A 21,395-nucleotide genomic window follows, 5' to 3' on the forward strand; every position below is an offset into this window, starting at 1 on the left:
TGTCAAGTTGGCTCTACAAACAAAACAGTGCCATATGGCCAATTGTAACCGGACACCCCTGCCCTCTTGTATTCTATTTTTATACCTCTAAGGTCCTGTTCTTTTCTCCAACAAACGTTGGATTAAGATTAAGATTTTTATAACACGCTTTTTAAACTGCTAAACGATGTGTTTCATGCGAAAACTTTCTATATGAAAGTTGCTCTAAAATATCATATTAATCTATTTTTTAAGTTTGTGATAATTAAAACTCAATCAATCATAAGTTAATACCATCTCATTTTACGTAAAAAACTTCATCTTCAGCAGATTCAAACAGCACCTAAGTCTGATACCACATACAAACAGTATGTATTGTATGACCATAATAGTATGAGTCTTAAAAAACACAGACTGGTTGGACTCACTGTAGGCCTGTAGCCTGACCATCGGTCACGCGCGCTCGTGACCACCGCGAGGCCAACCGCCGCCCCCTGGCTGGACCACTCCACCGCACCCACTCGCGATTCATCAGGGTATATTTAAATATTCAACACTTTTAAATATACTTCTTCCGTTTCAGCTTACAAGACATTTTAACTATGGTCAGAGTCAAAATACTTTAAATTTAACTAATTATATAAAAAATAGTAATATTTACAACACTGGTATATTTTCATTAAATCTATAATTGAATAAATTTTTATAATATATTTGTCTTAGGTTAAAAATATTACTATTTTTTCTATAAAATCAGTCAGTAGCTTGATTTTAACCAAAGTCAAAACGTCTTATAACCTTAAACGAAGAGAGTAACATTTAATAAAATATGTCTATGTTACGTGAGTTTTGGCAAATTGTTAAACAACGCATCTAAAAAATTCACCACTCCATTACTCCTCATTTATATGCTATGAACGGTAAACAGTGCATTAACCAGGGCAAACCTGCGCGGGTACGTTTTTGCAGTAGCGGTACGACGAGGGGAAAATCCCACTGACAGGTGGGTCCAGGCGAATCAGAAAGCGCTGCCCGGTCGGTGGAGGCGAGCTGGGCCCACGCCGCAGTGGCGGCGTGGCTCCCCCGAAACTACCGCTCCGCTTTTTGCCCGGCCAAAAGGAGAGCAATAAAATAAAATAAAAAAGGAAAAGAAAAAGAAAAAAAAACACGCTCTCTCTCCCTCGAGGGCCGCGGCCTCGATCGCACGCACGCACTAGCCGCACGCGTTTGGCTGCTTGCTGCGGTTGCTCGCACTCCTCCACCTCCAAAGGCTCCAACAAGAACAAGAACAAATCCAAGTGAGGCCCTCGCCCACCCACCGACTCCGCGGCCAAATTCCGGCGAGATGTTCGCGAGCAGGCCGGCGGTGCACCCGGTGGAGGCGCCGCCGCCGCCGGATCCGGCGGAGCAGCCGAGGGGGGTGCTGATGAAGGACCTGCCCGGGATGCCCGGGACGGCGGGGGGGCTGGGGCTCCGCCTCGCGCAGTTCGCCTTCGCCGCCGTCGCCCTCGCCGTCATGGCGTCCACCAACGACTTCCCTTCCGTCACATCGTTCTGGTGCGTGCCGCGCGTGCCCCCCCTCTCCCCTCCCCCGTCTCTGTTTCTCTTTCCGCTTTATCCGCTCCACGTCAGTATTGAGGTTTCCTCTTTTAGGATTTGAGGTTTTGAATTGTTGCTTTAGAAAGGGGGGATATAGTTGTATGTGGTGGTGTGTGAAGACCACACGTTTTTTGCCTTATTGATGATATCTGAATGAACAGAGACAAATATTTCTGAAACTGGATATTGTAGATTATTAGCTCAGCGATGAGATACTAAATGGCTTGGCTGACTGTGGTGCCCTGTGCAAACCTGTGCTATATAATCGTCCAATTTTCTTTCTGTTGTATGGAGTAGTTCACTAGTTTATGCTTGTTTGCTTAACTCCAATGTAAAGATGGTCATTATCTTTAGAGTGCAAACTTTTGAACTTGAATATATATGCATCATTTGCCGATGATGAAGCATATACGTGATGCTAAAAAAATGTGCTATATTATCACCAAGTCAGCCGCCATCAATTGTTTGAAGGTTTGTTAATACATAAGCACGGGCTCTTATCATCACAAATTTGTTTTTAGCTAATTAGATGTGCAACCATACTATCCCATTTCAAATACTCCCTTCCTTTGTATACCACATTTATATTTTGTACTTTCTGAAATTTGGATAGGGGTACAATAGCTCATACCATTATCAGAAAGAATGACACATATATCCCAAGAACAATATCGTTTTCATCCATAGTTCTGAGCTCTTCTTTAGCAAGTTGCAACACAAAAATTCAATTTGGCAAACACTTGGGGACAAGCAGCCTCACTTAGCATCTTCCTCGGTAGAATAAAAATAGTATTGTTGTGCTGCATTACCTCATATATTCAGAGATATCCCGCTTCAAATTTGGTGGCCATCTTTATTATGTGCTAGTATTGTGTGTGTCTACTATTAGTACTGGTTTTGAGCCTACATGTAAACCTGTCATCAATTCAAGAGACACACGCATATGCTAATAAACAACAAGGACAGAGACAAGATGCTGATTCGAAGAGACTGTTGATGAGTAGGAACAGTGTATTCTGTGCAACTATAGTAATTAAAAGAGCCATATATATTGTGTTCAGTATGACTATTAATTAAAGCCTATTAATGGCTGCGTAGGGTATACTTACTTTCTGATATTCCCTAATTTAATACCTAAACCTTCTTCTTGTTATGTAGGTTTATCCACTCATATTACTCCTATGTTAATTATATGACCATGTTTGCCCTTGTTTCTTTGGGTGGTGGGGGCATATGCTCTTTACAAATGTTTGGTCTTTCTTTTAGTCAACCTCAGTTCTATTATACTCAGTTTAATTGCATGAATAACAGACTAATGAATTACCGTTTTGGCCAGCTTTCTTGTTGCGGCAGCCATTTTGCAATGTCTCTGGAGCTTTTCACTAGCAATTGTGGACATATATGCACTGCTTGTTAAGCGTTGCTTACGAAATCGCCGGGCTGTTTGTCTATTTGCAATTGGTGATGGGGTGAGTGCAAGCTGTCTGTTATCCTCTTTCTACTGCTTGTGAAATCCATTCAGTCAGTATACCTTCATTTATTTTCTGTAAGTAATGGATATGTGTTGTTGATAAATTCATTACAAGTCCTTCTAGCAGTCAACTTGTTCATGATAACACTAGCATACTATACTCCCTTTGGTCACTAGAAAAGAGTGCCCTTTGCGGCTGATTCCAAAAGTTCAAGAATACAAGTCGTTTTGGTTAAACGAGTCTCCTACCTGCTATACCTTCAATTAAAGTCCTACATGCATGCACATGCACTTTTACTACAAACCAAGAGAAGTTGAGAGGCAACAACGGAAAAAAACATGGAGAGAGAATGATGCATAAACGGGTTGATGGACCTTAATAGGGGTACAGGCACCTGAAATTTCTCTCCTTGGTTTTGTGCATAGTGCTGAAAACTACTTTTATTCTTGACTGGAGAGAGTACTTTACTGTGACTATTCATTCTTCTGCAACTATAGGGTGCATTGTCATTGACTTTGGTTTTTTTGCAGATCACAGCAGCACTGACCTTCAGTGCCGCATGTGCGTCATCTGGCATCACCGTGTTGATTGATAATGATCTAGACCTATGCTCGGAAAATCACTGCGCAAGTTTTGAAAGTGCGACAGCAATGGCGTTTCTTAGCTGGTTTGCTCTTTCGCCATCCTTTCTATTGAATTTCTGGTCAATGGCTTCTGGATGAATGAAAACCAAAGAGGAGGTTAGAGCTTGATTTTTGAATGTATCATGTGCCCAATTCACCAATTGTGGTTAGTGAGAATTGGATAGCGTGACGCAGCTAATTGTATTAGAGTTGAAAGCTGATGTGCGGTCTTGGGATCATATGTTTCTAGTATAACTCTGTAAAAAAAGAATAGGGGATGGCCTGTTTTGCAAGTGTTCAATGTGGAACTCAGTAAAAGTCTCTTAAGCAAGGTGCTTTCCGTATAAGACTTCCAGCTGGTTGAGTTTTTGTGTGCCATCATTTATGCATACAACGTGTTGATTGTGCTGATGAATCATACAGCCACAGCACCACTACATAACAAGGGTTGTGCCTAATTTCCATGGTACATTTCAGTTGAAAGTCGTTCTGAAAGAACCACTGAAATTGGTGGAGAACCTTCTATCGTCGGCTGACATTCTTGTGTGCAATACCCATCCATGGCTACTGGCCAAGAGTTCTGCACTCACCAGGGCCAACTGTGGTGCCGTAATCTACCACACTGACCCATCCGTAGATGGCACTCTTCTTTTTTCCCATTGAATGTTCTTTCGTAGTAGTACCTTTCAATTGTTCCCTCGGTTTCTTAGTTGTTTTTTTCCTTAATATGTTTGTACTATATGCAATGGACAAAAGCCATGTCAGATAATGTTCTAGATGTCAGTTATCACTTGTTAGGAGCTGGAGATGAGATGCACTCCTAGCCATGAAAACATCATCGTTATCGTCCGGGGAGAGACAGGATAATACCGAGATTTCATTCGCGTCGTTACTTGGACTTGGCTGGCACATCTCATCTTCTTAGAATGTAAAAATAAAACTTTTTTTTTTGGAATTTGTAATACTGTTTGAGATTCACTTTGGTCCATCAAAAGTACCTCGAGATACCGGTACCTCACAGTATCAAATTGTTTTTATCATTGGATCTAGCTGGGCAGGAAAGACATTATTAGATCTAATGATCGAAAACGATTTGATATCTCGAGGTACCGGTACATCGAGATAGATTGGAGCAAATCTCACTGTTTATACTTCAGTGACATATACTTTACACTGAGAACGACTTCGATCAAATCAATTACTCATCTGTAGACTACACCAGCTTTGTACTAGGACTATACCAAAACCTTACATTGAAATGAGTTCAAAATTTGTGTTGTAAGTTGTAACACAAATGATACATTTACAAGGTTACATACTAAAATACTACACACCTGAAATAGTACTACCTCCATACTATCATGCTTATTTATGTTCATTGCTACATAGCGATCATGAAAAATCAAAAGCACCATGAAGACACCAGTCATGCATGATCACTTTGATCAAGGTCTGGTTGGTCAAGAAATGGAGTGCCTCCGATCCTTGGGCGGCTTCGTCCGCACCCTGCCGCCGCCGAGCACGTCCGATCGCAAGAACGGGTTGAGCCTCCCGAGCTTCTTGGACATGCTGTTCATGAATCCGCCGCTGCTTCCGCCGCCGCCGCCGCCCGGCTTCTTCGGCAGCGGCGGCCTACCGGACGGCGGGACTCCTCCTGCGGAGAACGCCACGGATGGGTCTCTCAGGCGCATCTTCATCCGGAGCAGCTCCATCCTGAGCTCGTCGTTCTCGCGCTGCAGCCGGGACACCTCGTCGGGAACGCCCGGCCGGTGCCGGCCGTTGAAGCTCGGCGTCGGCCTGTACGACAGCGCCGGCGACTCGCCGCCGGCGTACGACGGCGCGGCGCTCGGCGGCTGCGATGGCGCGCGGAGGCGCCGCTGCTCGTGGTACAGCACCTGCACCACCGTCTGCACCGGCAGGCGGTCGTTCTGCGCCGCGTGCGCGCACGCCTCGCGCGACAGCTTCTGGCAGTCCATCGCCCTGCACACCTTCTTCCTCTCGCCCTCGGCCAGACTCGGATGCGCCTATCGAATCAATCCACATAAGCATTTAGTGGAGCGATTAACGAAGGATTCAACCATTTCTTTTAGTGATCGATGTTAATGGTAGCTTCTAACCTTCAAGTAGATGTCAATGGCGCGGTACATGCCGTCCTCGTTGAACCTGGCGCGCTCCGGGATGAGCTCGGCGAGGGCGGTGAACTTGTCAACGGACAGGTTCTCGTCGGAGGCGATCTCGGCGAGGTAGCTATCCATGAGCCTGCCGACCTGGGCGACGTCGCTGTGCGGCGGCGACGCCGCCGAGCTGAAGTCGTCGTCGGTGGTGTAGTCCAGCCGTGGCGGCGGATCCGTGGTGTAGTCCAGGTCGAGGTAGCCGGCCAGGATCCTCTGCACGGCGTCGATGTCGTAGGCCGTTGTGGCGGCGGCGGCGTCGGGCGAGGAGGACGGGATGAGGAGGTCGTCGAGCACGGCCTGGCCGAGCTGCGCCGCCATTCGCTTCTCGAGGTCGAGCCGGCACGCCAGCGTCGTGTCGAGGTGGATCGCGGCGCGGAGCAGCATCGACAGGAAGCTCACCGACAGAGTGTTCCTCTCCCTCGGCAGCAGGCTCACGATCGTCTCGAGCACCACCCGCTTCTCGTGCTCCTGCCTCGCGCCCATCTTCTTCCTGTCCCTCCCGTGCATGTCCTGCACCACGAACCACGCGCCATGGTCAGATGATGATCCAAGAAACGAAACGACCGATCGCGACCATTGCCGGCGACGCGCAGAGCTCAGAAACTAACCAGCCGTCGAAGAGATTTCTGGGCGTAGAGCATGATGAGTGTCCCCATGGCGATGCCCTTGAAGCCCCTCGCCTTCATCGCGATCATGACGCGCTGGAACGTGTCGATCCGCAGCGCCGTCAGCTCGTCGGCGCACCAGTCGTCGACCTCCCTCGACGCCGCGGCGCCCACGCCATTGTAGCCGCCGCCGCCGCCGCCGCCGGGGGTGCCCAGCGACATGCTGAACTGGCCGTCGCCGCCGCAGACGATGGACGCGACGGCGTCGATGCACCTGGCGACGAGCCGCGCCTTCTCCTCCGACGCCGGGAGGAGCTCCTCGGCCTTGCGGAGCACGGCGACCGCGCCCTCGAGGCTCGCCAGCGCCACCTCCTCCAGGTAGGCCTCCGTCCTGCCGACCAGGTTGCCCGGCCTGCACTCCTCGGTCATCTCGAGGTGCTCGCCGGCGCAACGCAGCATGGCGACGTTGTCCACGGTGATCTCGAAGTTGACGCCGTAGCAGAACTTGACGACGAGCTCGAACGACTTGGAGCCGCCGGGCATGCCGGCGATCTCCAGGTGCGTCGCCTTGTTGCCGCCGACTCCTGACACCTGCTTCTTGATGTAGCCGCACCTGGATGCCAATGGAAGCTGCAGTAACAATTAAACACCTGTCAAAAACTCAGTTTTTCTTTGCTAGAACACGCAGTGAAAACTGAAAAAAAAAACAAATTTGGGTTGATGAAAATCACCTTGTGCAGGTTGAAGGCGGCATCGTCGACTTTGATGGTAATATCGCTTGGGAGTTCTTGCGAAAGTATCCTGTAGCAATGAAGTGAAATTTTTGTTCAGACTTGTGTTCTTGCATAGTTCGGTTACAGTGTTGTGATTTGTGACTCCGAACTAAAAGCAGGATGCTACCAAGCTGTACTGTGTGTTGATTTAGGGAAGTTTTTGTGCTGCTCACTTTGAAGCAGCACTATCACTTCTAATTGAAAAACAAAACAGTCTCCAACTAAATGAAGAGCAATTGAAACTTTTTTTTGACAAAATTACAGTTCATATCAGATAGAAACACCATGCAAATTAAACATGCAACAACCACAAGAGGAACAGATGAACTCGTAGCAGGAAGGTGAGGAGGAGGACGAAGGGCGGCAAACGTACCAGTCGCTGGTTCGCTTCATCGCAGGCGAGACGAACCGAGCCTCAGCCTGCATCCCTGACCTTCTCTCTCTCTCTCTCTCTCTCTCTCTCTCTCTCCTCCTCTCGCACGCAGAAGTCACAATTTTCACACAAAATATTCTCTTTATCTTGGCCCAAACGCGCGTCGCCGTCGGAGGAAATCACGGGTGCAGTGAGTGACGCAGGTGCGGCACCCTCCGGATTGAGCCGCGGTTGCCATTGGACCCGCGTGGTGGCTGGACGCCACACAATGGCAATTCGTACGGCGGCTTGTGGATGGAATCGGTCCCGAATGGCTTGTGCTTGCTGCTGCCCCACTTGCCCTTTTTCCGCTGTTCTTTTCTCTGTCAGACTCAAAATTGTCTTCGGGGAGAGGGAGACGGGCGGGCGGGCGCGCGCTGCGCCTTGGAGCCATGGGCCTGGACGAGGTGGGCCGCGTCTTAGGAGATAAGGGGCGCGGCCCACTGGGAGATCGGTTTCCTGATGGAATAAGTTCACTTTTAGCCCCTTAACTAGTGACCGAATCTGATTCTTATCCTCGAACCGCAATACCGGATATCTCGATCCCCTCGATGCAATCTGATTCGTATCTCGCCGCATCAACTGAGGTGGAAGCGGAGATATCCAGTATTACGGTTCGAGGAAACAAATCAGATTCGGTCCTAAGAGAGTCAAAATGAATTTATTCCTTTCCTACCGGGTGAAATTTCCGGTGACCTACTGACCTCCGGTCCGGTCCGGTCACGGTTGCTGAGTTGCCGGTTACGGCGCCGTTGGGTTGAAGTAAACCTTCCCGGTTTGTTTGATTTGTTCCGTGGAGAAGCTGGCTGATTGTCGTGGTTTGTAATAATTGAATTAAGATTGTTGAATCGTAATATTTTCCTGATAACTAAAGAGTCATCTTTTTACAAGGAGCAAGGAGCCAAGGAAACACACACAAAAAAAAGTAATAAATAAAACATATATTTTGATCATGTACTCTAATTCTTATTTTGAAAATAGTTCTCTTAAGACCTGTTCACTTTGATGCTATTTTCAACCATATCTTTTTTTTTTGGCAAAGTTGCTAAAAAAATATCTATGTTTAGTTTGTTGCCAAAATTGATAAATACATAAAAAATCCTACTAAAATTTTGGCAATATTGCTATCTTGCCATGCTAAAATTTTGGCATTGCCAAAACTTGGTAAGGTTTATTTTGACTACAATCTGAATAGGTCCTTAAAAATGCTAATAATGGCATGTCCACATGTGTACAAAGATAAAAGAAAATAATAGGAGAAAAATATTGTGTTTGTTCATTTCTTTCTTATATTCAGGAGCATACGACAGGATTGTGTTTTCTACTCAGGCCTTAATTAATCTGCGTGTCCTAAATAACCAGAGTATATGAATGGATAATGTCCCTAATATTTTTTTTACTAGCACTTGCAATATGTGCTGATAAAAAAAATAGAACGTGTCAATCATAGTATTAGCATACTGTACATGGCTGCCTGTCATTTTGACGTAGGTCCAATACAGGAGCATAAAATAGCAAGAAAACAATTAAATTAAGCGTGAAAAAGGAAGGGACGAAGAAAAAGGGGAGGAAGAAGAGCAAAGCGGAGACGACCAACCAAATCCTTGTCCCGTCCGTTCGGTCGCCGCGTCGAGGAGGCAGGGAGCTCGCGGCCTCGCACCACCGCCGCCACCCCGCCATGACGAGCGCCTCCGAGCTCTTCACCGCCCGCCGCGCCCGCGCCGCCCGCCTCTCCGACCCCGATCCGGACCCGGATCCGCCTGCGGACGCGCTCCATGACCCGCACGGCCTCGCCGATCGCCGCGGCCGGCGCCGGGGCTGCCGCCCGCGCCGCCAGCTCGACGCCGCCGGGGACGTCCGCCAGCACCTGCACACCGGGGCCCCGCCCTCCCGCCGCCGCGCTTCGTACACCGTGAGAAGCACATCCCCCCGCCTCATCCTCTCTAGATTTTTTTTGTTCATTTTTTTATTATTTTTGTGTGGATGTGATTAGATCGAAATGATTTAGCTCATACTGATAAAAATTTGGGAGGATTAGGGCTCCTAATTTGGCTTGCGCAATCCCGATTGGGGTTTGGATGCTTTAGATTAGGTTATCCTCGCCTAGTTTATGGTGAAATGGGGACAATTGTTAGTGTGGCTAGCCTATTCTCTTCCATTTTTTTTTCTGTTACTGCATCAATTGTCACGTTGAGTACTAATCAATATCGTCCTGGCAAGTACTAGTACTTGCACAAAAGACTGAAACCAAACCCGATCATGCTGTTTGGTCTGTTCAACTGAGGTGTTCTTCTGCTATGCACTTGTAGATCATTACGGTCCCCAAAGGGGCAGTGATAATATCGTGCAGTGTATCTCGAGAATTCGTTGCATCCTGTAAAGGCTTGATTTTCGTTATAAACATTAAGTTGAAGGAGACCCTTATCTTCATTTCCATAGAAAATATAACATATCAAAATGGTGTGATGGTGCCTCATCTTTCTTCACTCACTCCTGAAAATTGAAATGGCTAGGATGTATGTTTAGAATATTGGCTACGCTTATTAGAATGTCAATACTCAGACCTGTGCATTTAGTATTCCATTGCCTTTTCTTCTTCTTCTTTTTGTTCCAGTTCCACTTGAAATTCTTATTATGAATTGTTATGGATGAACATTAAATTATGACCTAGGATGCATAGTGGAATTTATAACTGTACAGCATTCTGATCTATTTATTTCAACTAAGAAAACGTAAATTTAGATTGATGTTTGTTGTTTCTGGTGAATCAAATGAGGATATTCGGTCTCTTTTGTTGTCTACAGGATCGTGTCTTATCATACATAGACAATAGCAACATTGGGGACTCTGCAACTAGGAGGAACCGACTGGATAGGCTGATGTTCAGAACAAATGAGCGGCTTCCTGGTGCTGTACTGCAAGCACAAGCACGTGTTCTAGAGAGACTGAGAGGCATTTCTATTGGTTCATCTGTGTCAAGGCCATCTATCACATTGGATGAATTTTCAGCTACTGATGTGTTTAGAATCATTGACTTCGGGAACAGGGATGCTCCATATGAAGCAAATAGGTCCAGCTCATCATTGGCCCATCCAAGTAGCGAGTCAGATGAAGAAAGGTCACCCATTGACACCAGTTCCTTAAAAAGATCACGTGGGCTGAGCAAGGCGGCCTTCCTTCGGCTACAGATAGAGATTTTTGAGGCAAGCAAAGATGACAACAGGGAGGCATCACCAGAATGCTCGATTTGCCTTGATGGATTCTATGACGGAGATGAGCTCATAAAGCTACGTTGTGGGCACAGGTTTCACTCGAATTGCCTGGAGCCATGGGTACGGAAATGTGCTGATTGCCCATATTGTCGAACAAACATACAGTCACGATCCTGACTACCTTAGTTCTGCATTGGCAGTTTGGCACTCTCATTAGAACTGTAATTAACAGTAAGATGTATTGTTGTAATTCAGTGTTATGTGCATGCCTGTTACCCGGAGTTGGTATGACATCACTCTATTGAATTTCATTGTTGCCACTGGAGTTGTGCTGCAAAAGGATTGAGAATTGTGTGCAATGACTGATAGTATATGGTAGTACATTTTTTTTCCTTTTTGTAAATCCGATGAGAAACTGACATACATAACCAATGTTGTTTCGGTTGATATGAGTATGGCGTAGGTATGAACTGCTGAGATGCTTTGAAATCCTTGAATAGTCTGGTGTGGATTGTGTCGTCAAGGCAGTATCATGATCTTTATATTTGGGAAATTTTCATCTATACCATCATCAGGATTGCAGGTAACAGCAAAACATGCATCAGTGTAGCGAGTTCTCAATGGTCTTTGGGAGTTGGGAGGTAGAGGTATTTATGTTATTTGAAGGTATTATACTTTTACACACCTTCTGATTAACACTACAAGTTATATATACATCCTCATATTTTCCTTTTTCTTTGATATTTTCCTTTTTCTTTGTGAAGAACAATAATCTAGTTATTCTTCTTGTAGTTTTCTTTTCTTTTCTTTTCTTAGAATATTAGTCTAGATTTTGTGTGAATTCTTTTGTGAAGCGTAACGTTCTTAGGTATTTTTCTTCTTGTAGTTTTCTTTCCTTTCCTTGGAGTATTGGTGTTCAATTTTGTGTGTATGCTTGCAGCTGTTCTGCTATGGCACCATTCTTTCCCATTGGATTTCTGCTACCTAATTCTTTTTTTGTGCTGCTATTCCCCAGGATACCGACTTGTTTAATGTTTATGAATCGAGAATACTCCTACGTCTTTTAGAGTTTTGACATCCATTGCGATCCATTGTGTAATTTGTATATCATCTGTAAATATACTGTACTCCAGTCAATACCATGTTCTTTGGATGGCAATATTTCTTTTGTCAGGAATGGTTCTTGAAGTAAGGGAAGAGTGCATCCTTGATGCCATCCTCCTCCCACTCCAGCTGCTGCCACCACTCGTCGCTGCCCTGGATCTCCCGTAGCTTCAGCGGCCGCACGCCGTCGAGCCGCCGGAGAGCGTAACATTGGCCGACCTCGAGGATCTCCAGGGCCGGGAAGCTGATCGCCGGGACGCCCCGGCACAAGCACGCAAGGCTCCGCATCCCGTGCACCGCCAGAGTCTTCAGGCAAGGGAACGTCGTCGGCGTCCTCCGGTCCTCCGCCGCGGTGTCGCCGCCACCGTCGACGATCGCCTCCATGTCGTGGCAGTAGTGTAGCTCCAGATGCTCCAGCGCCGGGAGGTGCAACACCCAGTTGGCGTTCTTGAGCTGGAAGCAGTTGAGGATGTTGATCCGCCGGAGCGCCGGGAGGACATGGGCGGCTGCCGTCGTGTGCCGGAATCGGATCGTCTCGAGGTGACGGACGCTCAGGAGACGGAGCCTGTCCAGCTTCGGTAGGCGGAAAGATCGACGCAGCTCGTCGTCGGAGTCGCTGCCGCTGCCGCTGCCGGCGTCGATGACAATGTCCTTGACGCCGGTGCAGCTCCGGATGGCGAGGTGCTGCAGTCTTTCCAGCATGTCAAGGCCTCCTAGCGTGTCCGATAGCGTGGAAGGGAGCAGGGTGAGCGACGCCGGCCCGGCCATGTCCTTCAGGCACAGCCGCCTCGTCGAGACGTTGGTGAAGCCGGAGAGCTTCCGGAGTGCGGCGACGCTGCTGACATTGATGCCGAGGAACTTGATGGACGCGTTCCTCGCTTCAAGCTCATCGAGGCTCGCCTCGGATGCGGTGGCGGCATCGTCGTCGTCGGCGTTCAGCCTCCATCGGGTGTACCTGCTGGCGAAGACGTCGAGGATCTTCAGCTTCTGGAGGCCCAGGATGACGTTCCTTGGTATGCTGTCGAGCATGTTCGTGTCGCTCAGGAGCAGGTGTTCGAGCTGCGTGAGGTGCAGCAGCTCAGGCGGCAGAGCGCCGATGAAGGTGCCGGACACGTTGAGGTATCTGAGGCCGACGAGCGAGCCGATCTCGCCGGGCAGCGCCATGACGATGGTGTCGGAGAGATCCAGGTACGTGAGCGCCGGCACGCACCGGAGGAAGCTCCCGGGGATGGCGCGCAGCGACGTGTTCATCTGCAGCATCAGCGCCCTGACGCCGCGGCGGGCGGGGAGCCGCGCCGGGAGCTCCTCGATGAGGTTTCTCATCAGCGAGACGCGCTCCGTCGACGCGCCCGCCGCCGCCGGCGAGGTGCGCCACTGCTCGTTCAGCTTCGACGCGGTCTTGATGCCGACGCCGGCGCGCACCAGCCACCTGTTCCTCGTGGCGCCGCAGTCGGAGGCGATCCAGATGGCCATGTCGCGTATCATGTCGTGCATCCTGACGCCCCGCGTGTCGCCGACGACGTCGCCGCCGGACTCCAGAAGGCGGACGTCCTTCAGAGCGGCGATGATCCGCGCGCCCGTCTCGACGTCGTCGTCGATGCTGCTGGAGCCGGCGATGAGGCCGAGCCCGAGCCAGCACTCGACGAGCTTCTCCCTCTCGATCGAGTAATCCTCAGGCCAGAGGCAGCACGTCAGGAAGCACTCCTGCATCGTGGTGGTCGGGAGGTAGTCGTAGCTGACCTTGAGCACGCGCAGCATGCCGGCGTTCTCCTCCTCCATGCCGGTGATCTCGTGCAGGTGCGCGTTCCTCAGCTTGTCAATGGCGTGTCGCCACAGCTCCGGGTCGGTCTTGGTAGACAGAGCCTTGCCGATGGTGATGAGCGCGAGCGGCAGCCCGCGGCACTCGCCGGCGACCTCCCTGGCGAGCCCGGCGATCGCCGGGTGGGACGTGACGGCCGCGGCCGTGGCGTTCATCTCGAAGAGCGTCCACGCGTCGTCCGGCTTCAGGCACTCCACGTTGAGAACCCGATCGGCCTTCATGTTGCCGCAGACGATCTCCGACCTCGTCGTCAGCACGACCTTCCGCGGCAGCTCGTCGCCGGCGCTGCCGTCTGGATAAGGAACGCCGATGAGCTTCAGATCGAAGCATTCCCACAGGTCGTCTAGTAGCATCAAGAAGCCTGTGTTCTTGAGGTGCTCGGCGATCGGCAGAGCACGTTGCTCCAAGTCGGCGTCCGAGTGTTCGTCGGGGAGGCTCGCCAATGGCAAGCCAAGTTTCTTCGCGACGTCGTCCTGGAGCCGATCGATTCTGCATTCCTTCGAGGCTACTGCCCAGACGACGTGGTCGAACACCTTGCTGCTCGCCGGCGGCTGCCGCGCGGTGGGAAGGAAGCTGTTGTTGATGGCGCGGAGGAGGGTGGTCTTCCCCACCCCTCCCATGCCGCAGACGCCGATGACTCCAACGGCGTCGTCGGCGATGTAGCCGAGCGCCTCCTTGAGGTAATCCTCCGTCCCGACGGCGGCCGCCGCGGGCGTCGGCGCCGACTGGTGCGTCGTGGCGGCGAAGCTGCCGACCCCGCGCCGCGCGGCGCAGATCGCGCCACGCTCCTGCACGAGCTGCTGCGCCTGCCGGAGCGCGCGCGACGCGCGCTTGCCGATGCGGTAGCGCGCGACGAGGCGGAGGCGTGGCATGGACAGCGCGGCGTAGTCCGCCGCGACGGCGTTCCCTTGCTTCTCGGCGACGCGGGCGCGCCCCAGCCAGTTCGCCGCCTCCTCGGTGCACCCCAGGCGGCGCAGCCGGTCGGCGGCGCCACCGTCTTCGCCGTCGTCGACGCCCACGACGCGGGCGTCCACGATAGCGCCGTGCAAGCTGCTACGCTGCGCGGCGAGCTGGCCGACGGTCTCCTCCAGGCGGCGGACGTTCCTCGCCACGTCGAGCATGTCGTCGAGTTCGCTCCACAGGTGGATCGCGCAGCAGGTGGACGTGCTGTCGGCGACTTGTTGGTCGGCCGGAGCGTCCATGTCGCCGTCGCCGCCGGCAATGGCGTCTGATCGTGGCCGAGTAGTCAGGTGAGCGGCGATGGCAGTGTCGAATGCTTCCGTGGACGGACTAGATCAAATTTGTGCTAGACATATATAATGGATATATGAATTATGCCGCCTTGATGATAAATTTCGTATAAAGATAAACTTTGTGAATTTGAGAGGATATTGAACACGTGCTAGCAGTTGGATTGACCCAGTCACCCAGCTACTCCCTCCGTTTTTTAATAGATGACGCCGTTGACTTTTTCTCACATGTTTGACCATTCGTCTTATTCAAAAAATTTACGTAATTATATTTATTTTGTTATGAGTTGTTTTATCACTAATAGTACTTTAAGTGTGATTTATATCTTATACATTTGCATAAAATTTTTGAATAAGACGAATGGTCAAACATGTGAGAAAAAGTCAACGGCGCCATCTATTAAAAAACGGAGGTAGTAGTATTTATAGCAAATCCAAAGAAAAAGGGCAAAGACGAACTCACCTACAGAACAGTGTATGCAACTAAGCATGGCGTGTGAGTTGTGACAGTGACTGACAGGAACAGCTTAATGGTAATGTGCCTTTGACTAATCAGGTACGACCTGAATAAACAAAGTCAACCATATTCACTGTGTGACGCGCCGATTTATAGGTGCATTATGAAAGCTGACCATATGTTATATATAGTAGGAAAAAGATGAATACCATATCTTCACTAAAATATGCTATGTAGCTTCCAGCTTCTTTTAGCAAGGAAGATGGGGTGTTGGGGATTTGATTGGTTAGTCAAAGTCATTTTCATAGCCTTAAGTCGTATGCTTATTCACAATTTTTTTTCTGGATTTATATATAAAGTTTGGACTTCAAATTTTATCCGATACTTTATGCATACTGTATCAATGTTGTCAAATGTTGGACAACATTGCTGACATACTGTTTGATAAGTGGAGATGTCCATAGTATAATGTCGTGAAACATGTAACTTCTCCTTTACCTTGATGACGGCAAAAAAAAAAAAGTGGAGATGTCCAACTGAGCAAGGGCCTAAGTGCCGAACTGACACAAATCAGAGGATGTGTTCAACAGTGATCAGAACTTTAGAAGAGGGTTGTATGATGTCAAAATGACAAACTTACCGTCTAAACAATCAAAAGATGGGACAAAGCTTGGCTGTTGGCTCTACCCTGGACAGTTGGCTGAACTGTTTACTGTTCTCCATTGTATGTTAATGGTCTGGCTATGAATTCTAAACTAATTCATCAGAAGACATGAAACATTTTCAGGCCATTTTCTATTCTTTTTGCGATTGAGTTAGCTTCAGTAGTCCACATTTTTTACTCAGTAAAATCAGCAGTCAATACTAAGGGTGGTAGTGCACTACAGCACTAGAACTACAGAAAGTAAAATGAAGTAGATACGGCTGTGTACTGAGAACAGAAGGGAAATACATACCGGCCAGTTTCTTCTAAAGACAGTGCCAGAACACATTTTTCTGAAGACAGCACCAGAACATATTCCGGATCCCTAAGGAACAACAACCTTGTCAACTGCTTTTGCCCACTTCGGTACACAAAGCACAACCTAACACTGAGTCTTAGACTTGTTCTTGTTGATTACATCGCTTCTGCTATGGAAAAGGACAAAAAAAACAGTAGGGAGAGATAAAAATAAGACATGAAGAAAATGGCCCTGTGCTGCTTGTTTGTTGGATGGTTTGGAAGGAAAGAAATGTGCTTGTGTTTCAGAACCAGCGGCGCTCAGCCGGTTTCCTGTTTGGTTCAATCAAAGAGGAAGTGGCGATTTGGAAGGAAGCCGGGGTTTTCAGAAATATAGGAGAGTAGTCTCTCAGTGTAATCTTTTCTTTTGGGAGGTTGCTCCTGTGACAACTTCCATTACTTCGACAACTTCTTGTTGAAGTTAAAACTTTGTATATTTGTACATATTCTTCAATCTTAAGTAAATTTAGTTGGCCTATCTTGGTCGGCCCGGCAAAAAATAGGGCATGAAGATCAATATGTTGAGCATATGGTACTGAACAAAAAAGTCCTAAGCCCCTACCTCAAGGAATCTTCTGAAACACTGAAATCGAACTTCTCTTGAACTTGGCTGCCGGATGCTTCTGTTCACTCTTCAAGTCCAGTCATTCTGGAAAAAAAATAAAAGGATTGATCAATGAATTATTCAAAGTGTGCTATATTACATATGGGTGTGAACATGGGATCTATCTATTACTTGACTCTAAAGAAGATATATGAGCAAACTGGGTTCCCATTATGACTGCTGACTTAACCTGGACTTTTCAAGTGAAGCTTCTCCATCTTTTACTAGATTTAATCTATCAAGAATAAATAAAATAGGTCCTAGAATCAATTTAACATAAGAATACATGAATTAGAACTTCTCAAAGTGCGAGAAACGGATCCTTGGAGTTTCTTTACTATCCTTAGGAGTTAGGAGGCATTCAAAGGTAATGTGTATTTTAGTGTTAATCATGAGGTATAAAAAATTAACTCTAGGGTGAATCTCTACCTCTTGATAACTCCCAAGGACCATTGAAGAAATCATTATGCGAACGTTAAGGTTAGATCAGAAAATGATCCTAACTGTTGTGAAACTAGAGAGCCCTACTGCTTTATGAACAACTTTTTGAATCCTTGCATAATGATAAAGCTACCTTTGTTCATACATGTGATCTTCATAGCGTTAAGCAATTATCATGGATGATGAAGCAAAAATATGTACTACATGAAACTACATTTTGGACTCGCAAACATTGTATTATAGCATTATTAGTTAAAAAGCACCGGTGCTCACTGCTGATTTTGATTTTGAGACATGTTGTTGCCAGTACTCGCACAAAGAAGCTGGTTAATTATGCAAGGCAAGCAGTACTCCATGTCCATGGCATGTTAAGTACGATTTGGCACTAGATAATTGAGAAAATCTAAGGAAAGATACCAGCATAGGCACTAGCTCTTGCTGATAATCTCTTGTCACCAAGTTAATCAGCTAAGCACCAACAAAAACCAAAAGAAAATGTCTCATCTATAATTACTGCAGTATGAACTCTCTAAACATGGAATTCTTAAGATACAGTGTGTGAACTGAGAAGCACAGATATCTCCAAGCAACAAAGCAACATGTTCAAATCCAAGCTCATGTTCTGGCACTATAGTAGAATGGAAAGTACTTGCAAATTACTGAGGTCAAAGAGCCCATTTTGGGTGCAACTTTGAATTGACCACCTCCAACTATAATAACTCTATGTGAATAATGTGACTAGTTTTTTTTCCGTCCTCATCTCCACCGGAACAGCTAAAATCCGTTTTAAAGGTACAGAAAACATAGAACGTGATACCTAAAAAATACTGTAGATGACGAGCGGCATCACCATGACTACCCCTGCAACGAAATGCAGCCATCTAAGAAGGGGAAGAGGGAGGATTTACCGTCGGTGACGCCTGCGCCCCGGGAGGTAGATAAGATGCCGAAGCCCTAGCGGCTGCAGACGCGGATCGTACGGCAGCGGAGGTCGGTGCCTTCGCCCATGGAGTGCAGGAGACGGGGGGTTAGGGTTCGGAGGGGATTTGAGTTGAAGGAGAAGTTCGTCTGGAGCCATTGGAGGAAGGATCCGAGCTCGCCGGCGCCGGAGATGACGGCGGCAGCCACGGTGTTCGACGAAATGCGCGGCTGATGTTGAGGGAGCTTGAGATTTTTGCAATAAGACCCCTGATCGTCGATCAGGACCGCTACCAATGGTAATAACGGTCGTTGCTTTTCAGATCGACGTTTTAAGAACTATTTTTTTCCAAAAAAACTTTAGGGATTAGGGTTAGTAAAAACTGTTGAATTTTGAGTTTCTGACAGAAGACGAAATGGGATTGGATCTATAAACTAGAATAATCATCGTAATATTCTTTGTGCAATTTATAAAATTCGGTTCAAAATAAAAATGACGATAATTATATATGGCATTAAGTGAAAAGATGAGTCTAGCTCTAGTTTAATATGAAACTTTGATAAATACAGACGGTCCAAAGTGAAGTTTCTCATGATTTTATTACTTGTAGCATTAGAGGAAGTTTAATAGTATAGCCAACTACTAGCTCCAAATCATCTATAGCCAATGTAATTATACAATAGTTGCTTACTATACTATTAATACCTGATCCCATCTGTCATACACACATTACGTTTTGGAGTCCGTACTGCAACTGGCTACAGATTTATAGCCCGCTGCTTCTCTCTCTATTTATCTCTTTAAAATATGTTTATAGCTGGCTTATATTGTACATGCTCTTACTTGCTCCCTTGGTGCTGTATATGTGGATACTTTTGTCATGAAACTGCATCAGCTCACACTATATGAGCTTCTCTTTATCAACTTCTGTATTATGATTGGGTACAAAATAATTTGCCTGTCTCCATACTTGTTGAATTGCACAAAATATGAATAGCTAAAACATTTTCAATGTGAATGATCTATCAGGCTCTACATTTTGTGAGCCAACAGGTGACTGAAATGCTACAATTCATTACCATGATTGCCAATAAATGCTTGATTTTTTTTTAATTTGATAGCCTTTACTCTCCTTATGATCAATTTTTTACATTTCGGGTTACTCTAACTGTTAACCCATACCTTAATTTGCCTAATAAATTAAGTATTGTACATGGCTTCGTTTTCCTTCTCAAGTTGTTGTTTTGCTACAATTTGGATTGTAAATTAAGCTGAAATTATGAGAACCTAATCTACAAAGTTTGCAAGTACCCAGGTAATTAAACGAACAGTTCACCAAGCTGTAGTTCAGATAATATGCAGTTCGAATAATATGCATTGAAATAAAGTATCAGTTTCTTGTTAAAGGTATAAAATGTTGAGAATATAGGCATATAATGATTTAATATATTCCATAAATAAATCATGACATTACAGATGTATACTAGCATTAACGCATCATTATATCTACACATGTAAACTAAGCAGTAAAACATGAACATATCAAATATGCGCAACATGTCGAACACGTACCGAGGTGGCGGAAAGACCGGTTGCTCGGCAGGAACTACTCGCGGTTGCGAGCGTCGACGAATGCGCGCAGCATGCGAGCGGAGAGGAAGGCGAGCCGTCGCGGACGAACAGGGAGCAGTCGCGCGAAGCGCTTCCCAAAAACCTTATTGCCGCCTTCTCTCGGTGCAGGATGTCGAAGGCAGAGGTTCCGGAGACCTGCTCTCCCGATCGCTGGTGCACGCTGGCGAGCGGGATGGAGTAGTCTACGAGCGACGGCGCAACACAGAGGAGGAGGCAAACCCTAGATTGATTTCGCGTGTGTTGCGTGAAGGCGGCGGCACGGTTTAAATAGAGATAGGTCGCTTGATCAGGGCGCCCGCATGATCTCCACTCTGCGTAACCGAGCCGGATAAGTCGCGCGTAACTTATCCGGACTCCACGGGCGCCCGCACGATCTCCACTCTGCGTAACCGAGCCGGATAAGTCGCGCGTAACTTATCCGGACTCCACGGGCGCCCGCACGATCTCCACTCTGCGTAACCGAGCCAGATAAGTCGCGCGTAACTTATCCGGACTCCACGCCGTTTTCACGCACCGGATTTTTCGAAATGTTTCCAACAACAAAACAAATCCGAATTTTCCTGCAGCAAAACAAAACTGCAAAAGGAGACTGCATATGCGCAAGGGTGAGGAGCCAATTTTGCGGGCGGACCATTCAACGCGTACGTCGTGCACGCGCGCCGCCTGCCCTGCCAGACCAGGCCAGTGAGCGCGCGCGTGTGGTCCCCCTCTTCTCTCCACCACACATGCTTCAAGTGGCTAGGAGGGCATCCTTCCTTTTAAGGAGGTCCCCTCTCCTAGAATAAGCAAGGTGCTACTAAACTCCATATGCATGCCATCTCATGAGGTGGGCTTTTGTGATTTTCCAAAGAATTAATCTTCGAATGGGCCTTAGCCCATCTATTAATTCCAACATAAAATATACGGAAGAATCTCCTCTGACATAAAGTTAGATGGACATGTAAAGTTAAAAAGATTTGGGTCCGGGGCCCAAACATTTGTTAAGAAAAAATTGTGAGTGTTAGGGATTGAATATTGGACCATCAAGTGCACTTTGAAACCATACACCATTTGCCACTGCACTATCAAGTGCATCTCCACATATCATTATATTACAAAGCAAACCATTTATCTTTTGTAGTTCCATTTTTTTTGTGAAGTATATTATTGTCGATGGAATTTTAGGTGCATAACTCATGTTTCCCTGTGTGCATGCATAGGTGATTTACAGTTTTTGCTTACATTCTTACGTAACTATTTACATGGAATTGCCTGTTCGGGCCCATGGTAGAAAAAACACAGTAATGCATGTAATGCATATGCTAAGCTTAGGATTGCGAA

The 21,395-nt window shown here is 47.3% G+C and overlaps 4 protein-coding genes across 8 annotated transcripts; 2 read left to right on the forward strand and 2 right to left on the reverse strand.

Annotated features, from left to right (window-relative positions):
• The first annotated feature begins 1,191 nt into the window (after positions 1 to 1,191).
• On the forward strand, positions 1,192 to 4,049 carry LOC4331998 (CASP-like protein 5A1). Its single transcript, NM_001417355.1, has 3 exons — positions 1,192 to 1,536; positions 2,915 to 3,047; positions 3,581 to 4,049. The coding sequence occupies exons 1-3, from the start codon at positions 1,325 to 1,327 to the stop codon at positions 3,770 to 3,772; spliced, it is 537 nt and encodes a 178-aa protein (NP_001404284.1). The 5' UTR covers positions 1,192 to 1,324; the 3' UTR covers positions 3,773 to 4,049.
• Positions 4,050 to 4,800: 751 nt separating this feature from the next.
• Positions 4,801 to 7,729, reverse strand: LOC4331999 (BTB/POZ domain-containing protein SR1IP1). 2 transcript variants are annotated; one of them, XM_015777584.3, is made up of 5 exons: positions 7,599 to 7,715; positions 7,184 to 7,253; positions 6,456 to 7,102; positions 5,791 to 6,357; positions 4,801 to 5,697 (listed from the first exon to the last, which is right to left on the reverse strand). In XM_015777584.3, exons 3-5 carry the CDS (start codon positions 6,993 to 6,995, stop codon positions 5,134 to 5,136), a joined length of 1,671 nt encoding a protein of 556 aa, XP_015633070.1. In that variant the 5' UTR covers positions 6,996 to 7,102; positions 7,184 to 7,253; positions 7,599 to 7,715; the 3' UTR covers positions 4,801 to 5,133. The 2 variants fall into 2 exon arrangements, with proteins under 2 accessions (XP_015633070.1, NP_001404285.1); NM_001417356.1 differs by having other exon boundaries at positions 4,803 to 5,697; positions 6,456 to 7,082; positions 7,599 to 7,729.
• Positions 7,730 to 9,221: 1,492 nt separating this feature from the next.
• LOC4332001 (probable E3 ubiquitin-protein ligase RHY1A) lies at positions 9,222 to 11,298 on the forward strand. The gene is made up of 2 exons (XM_015777582.3): positions 9,222 to 9,549; positions 10,442 to 11,298. Exons 1-2 carry the CDS (start codon positions 9,316 to 9,318, stop codon positions 11,024 to 11,026), a joined length of 819 nt encoding a protein of 272 aa, XP_015633068.1. The 5' UTR covers positions 9,222 to 9,315; the 3' UTR covers positions 11,027 to 11,298.
• A 632-nt stretch (positions 11,299 to 11,930) lies between these two features.
• LOC107277809 (disease resistance protein RPS5) lies at positions 11,931 to 18,714 on the reverse strand. 4 transcript variants are annotated; one of them, XM_015777579.3, is made up of 4 exons: positions 18,433 to 18,714; positions 17,042 to 17,128; positions 16,436 to 16,507; positions 11,931 to 15,078 (listed from the first exon to the last, which is right to left on the reverse strand). In XM_015777579.3, exon 4 carries the CDS (start codon positions 14,972 to 14,974, stop codon positions 12,020 to 12,022), a length of 2,955 nt encoding a protein of 984 aa, XP_015633065.1. In that variant the 5' UTR covers positions 14,975 to 15,078; positions 16,436 to 16,507; positions 17,042 to 17,128; positions 18,433 to 18,714; the 3' UTR covers positions 11,931 to 12,019. The 4 variants fall into 4 exon arrangements, with proteins under 4 accessions (XP_015633065.1, XP_066164819.1, XP_066164818.1 ...); XM_066308722.1 differs by having other exon boundaries at positions 11,931 to 15,585; XM_066308721.1 differs by adding an exon at positions 15,486 to 15,585 and having other exon boundaries at positions 16,436 to 17,128.
• Between the last annotated feature and the right edge of the window lie 2,681 nt (positions 18,715 to 21,395).

Source organism: Oryza sativa, chromosome 3, assembly GCF_034140825.1.
Source record: "Oryza sativa Japonica Group chromosome 3, ASM3414082v1".
Classification (NCBI taxonomy): domain Eukaryota; kingdom Viridiplantae; phylum Streptophyta; class Magnoliopsida; order Poales; family Poaceae; genus Oryza; species Oryza sativa.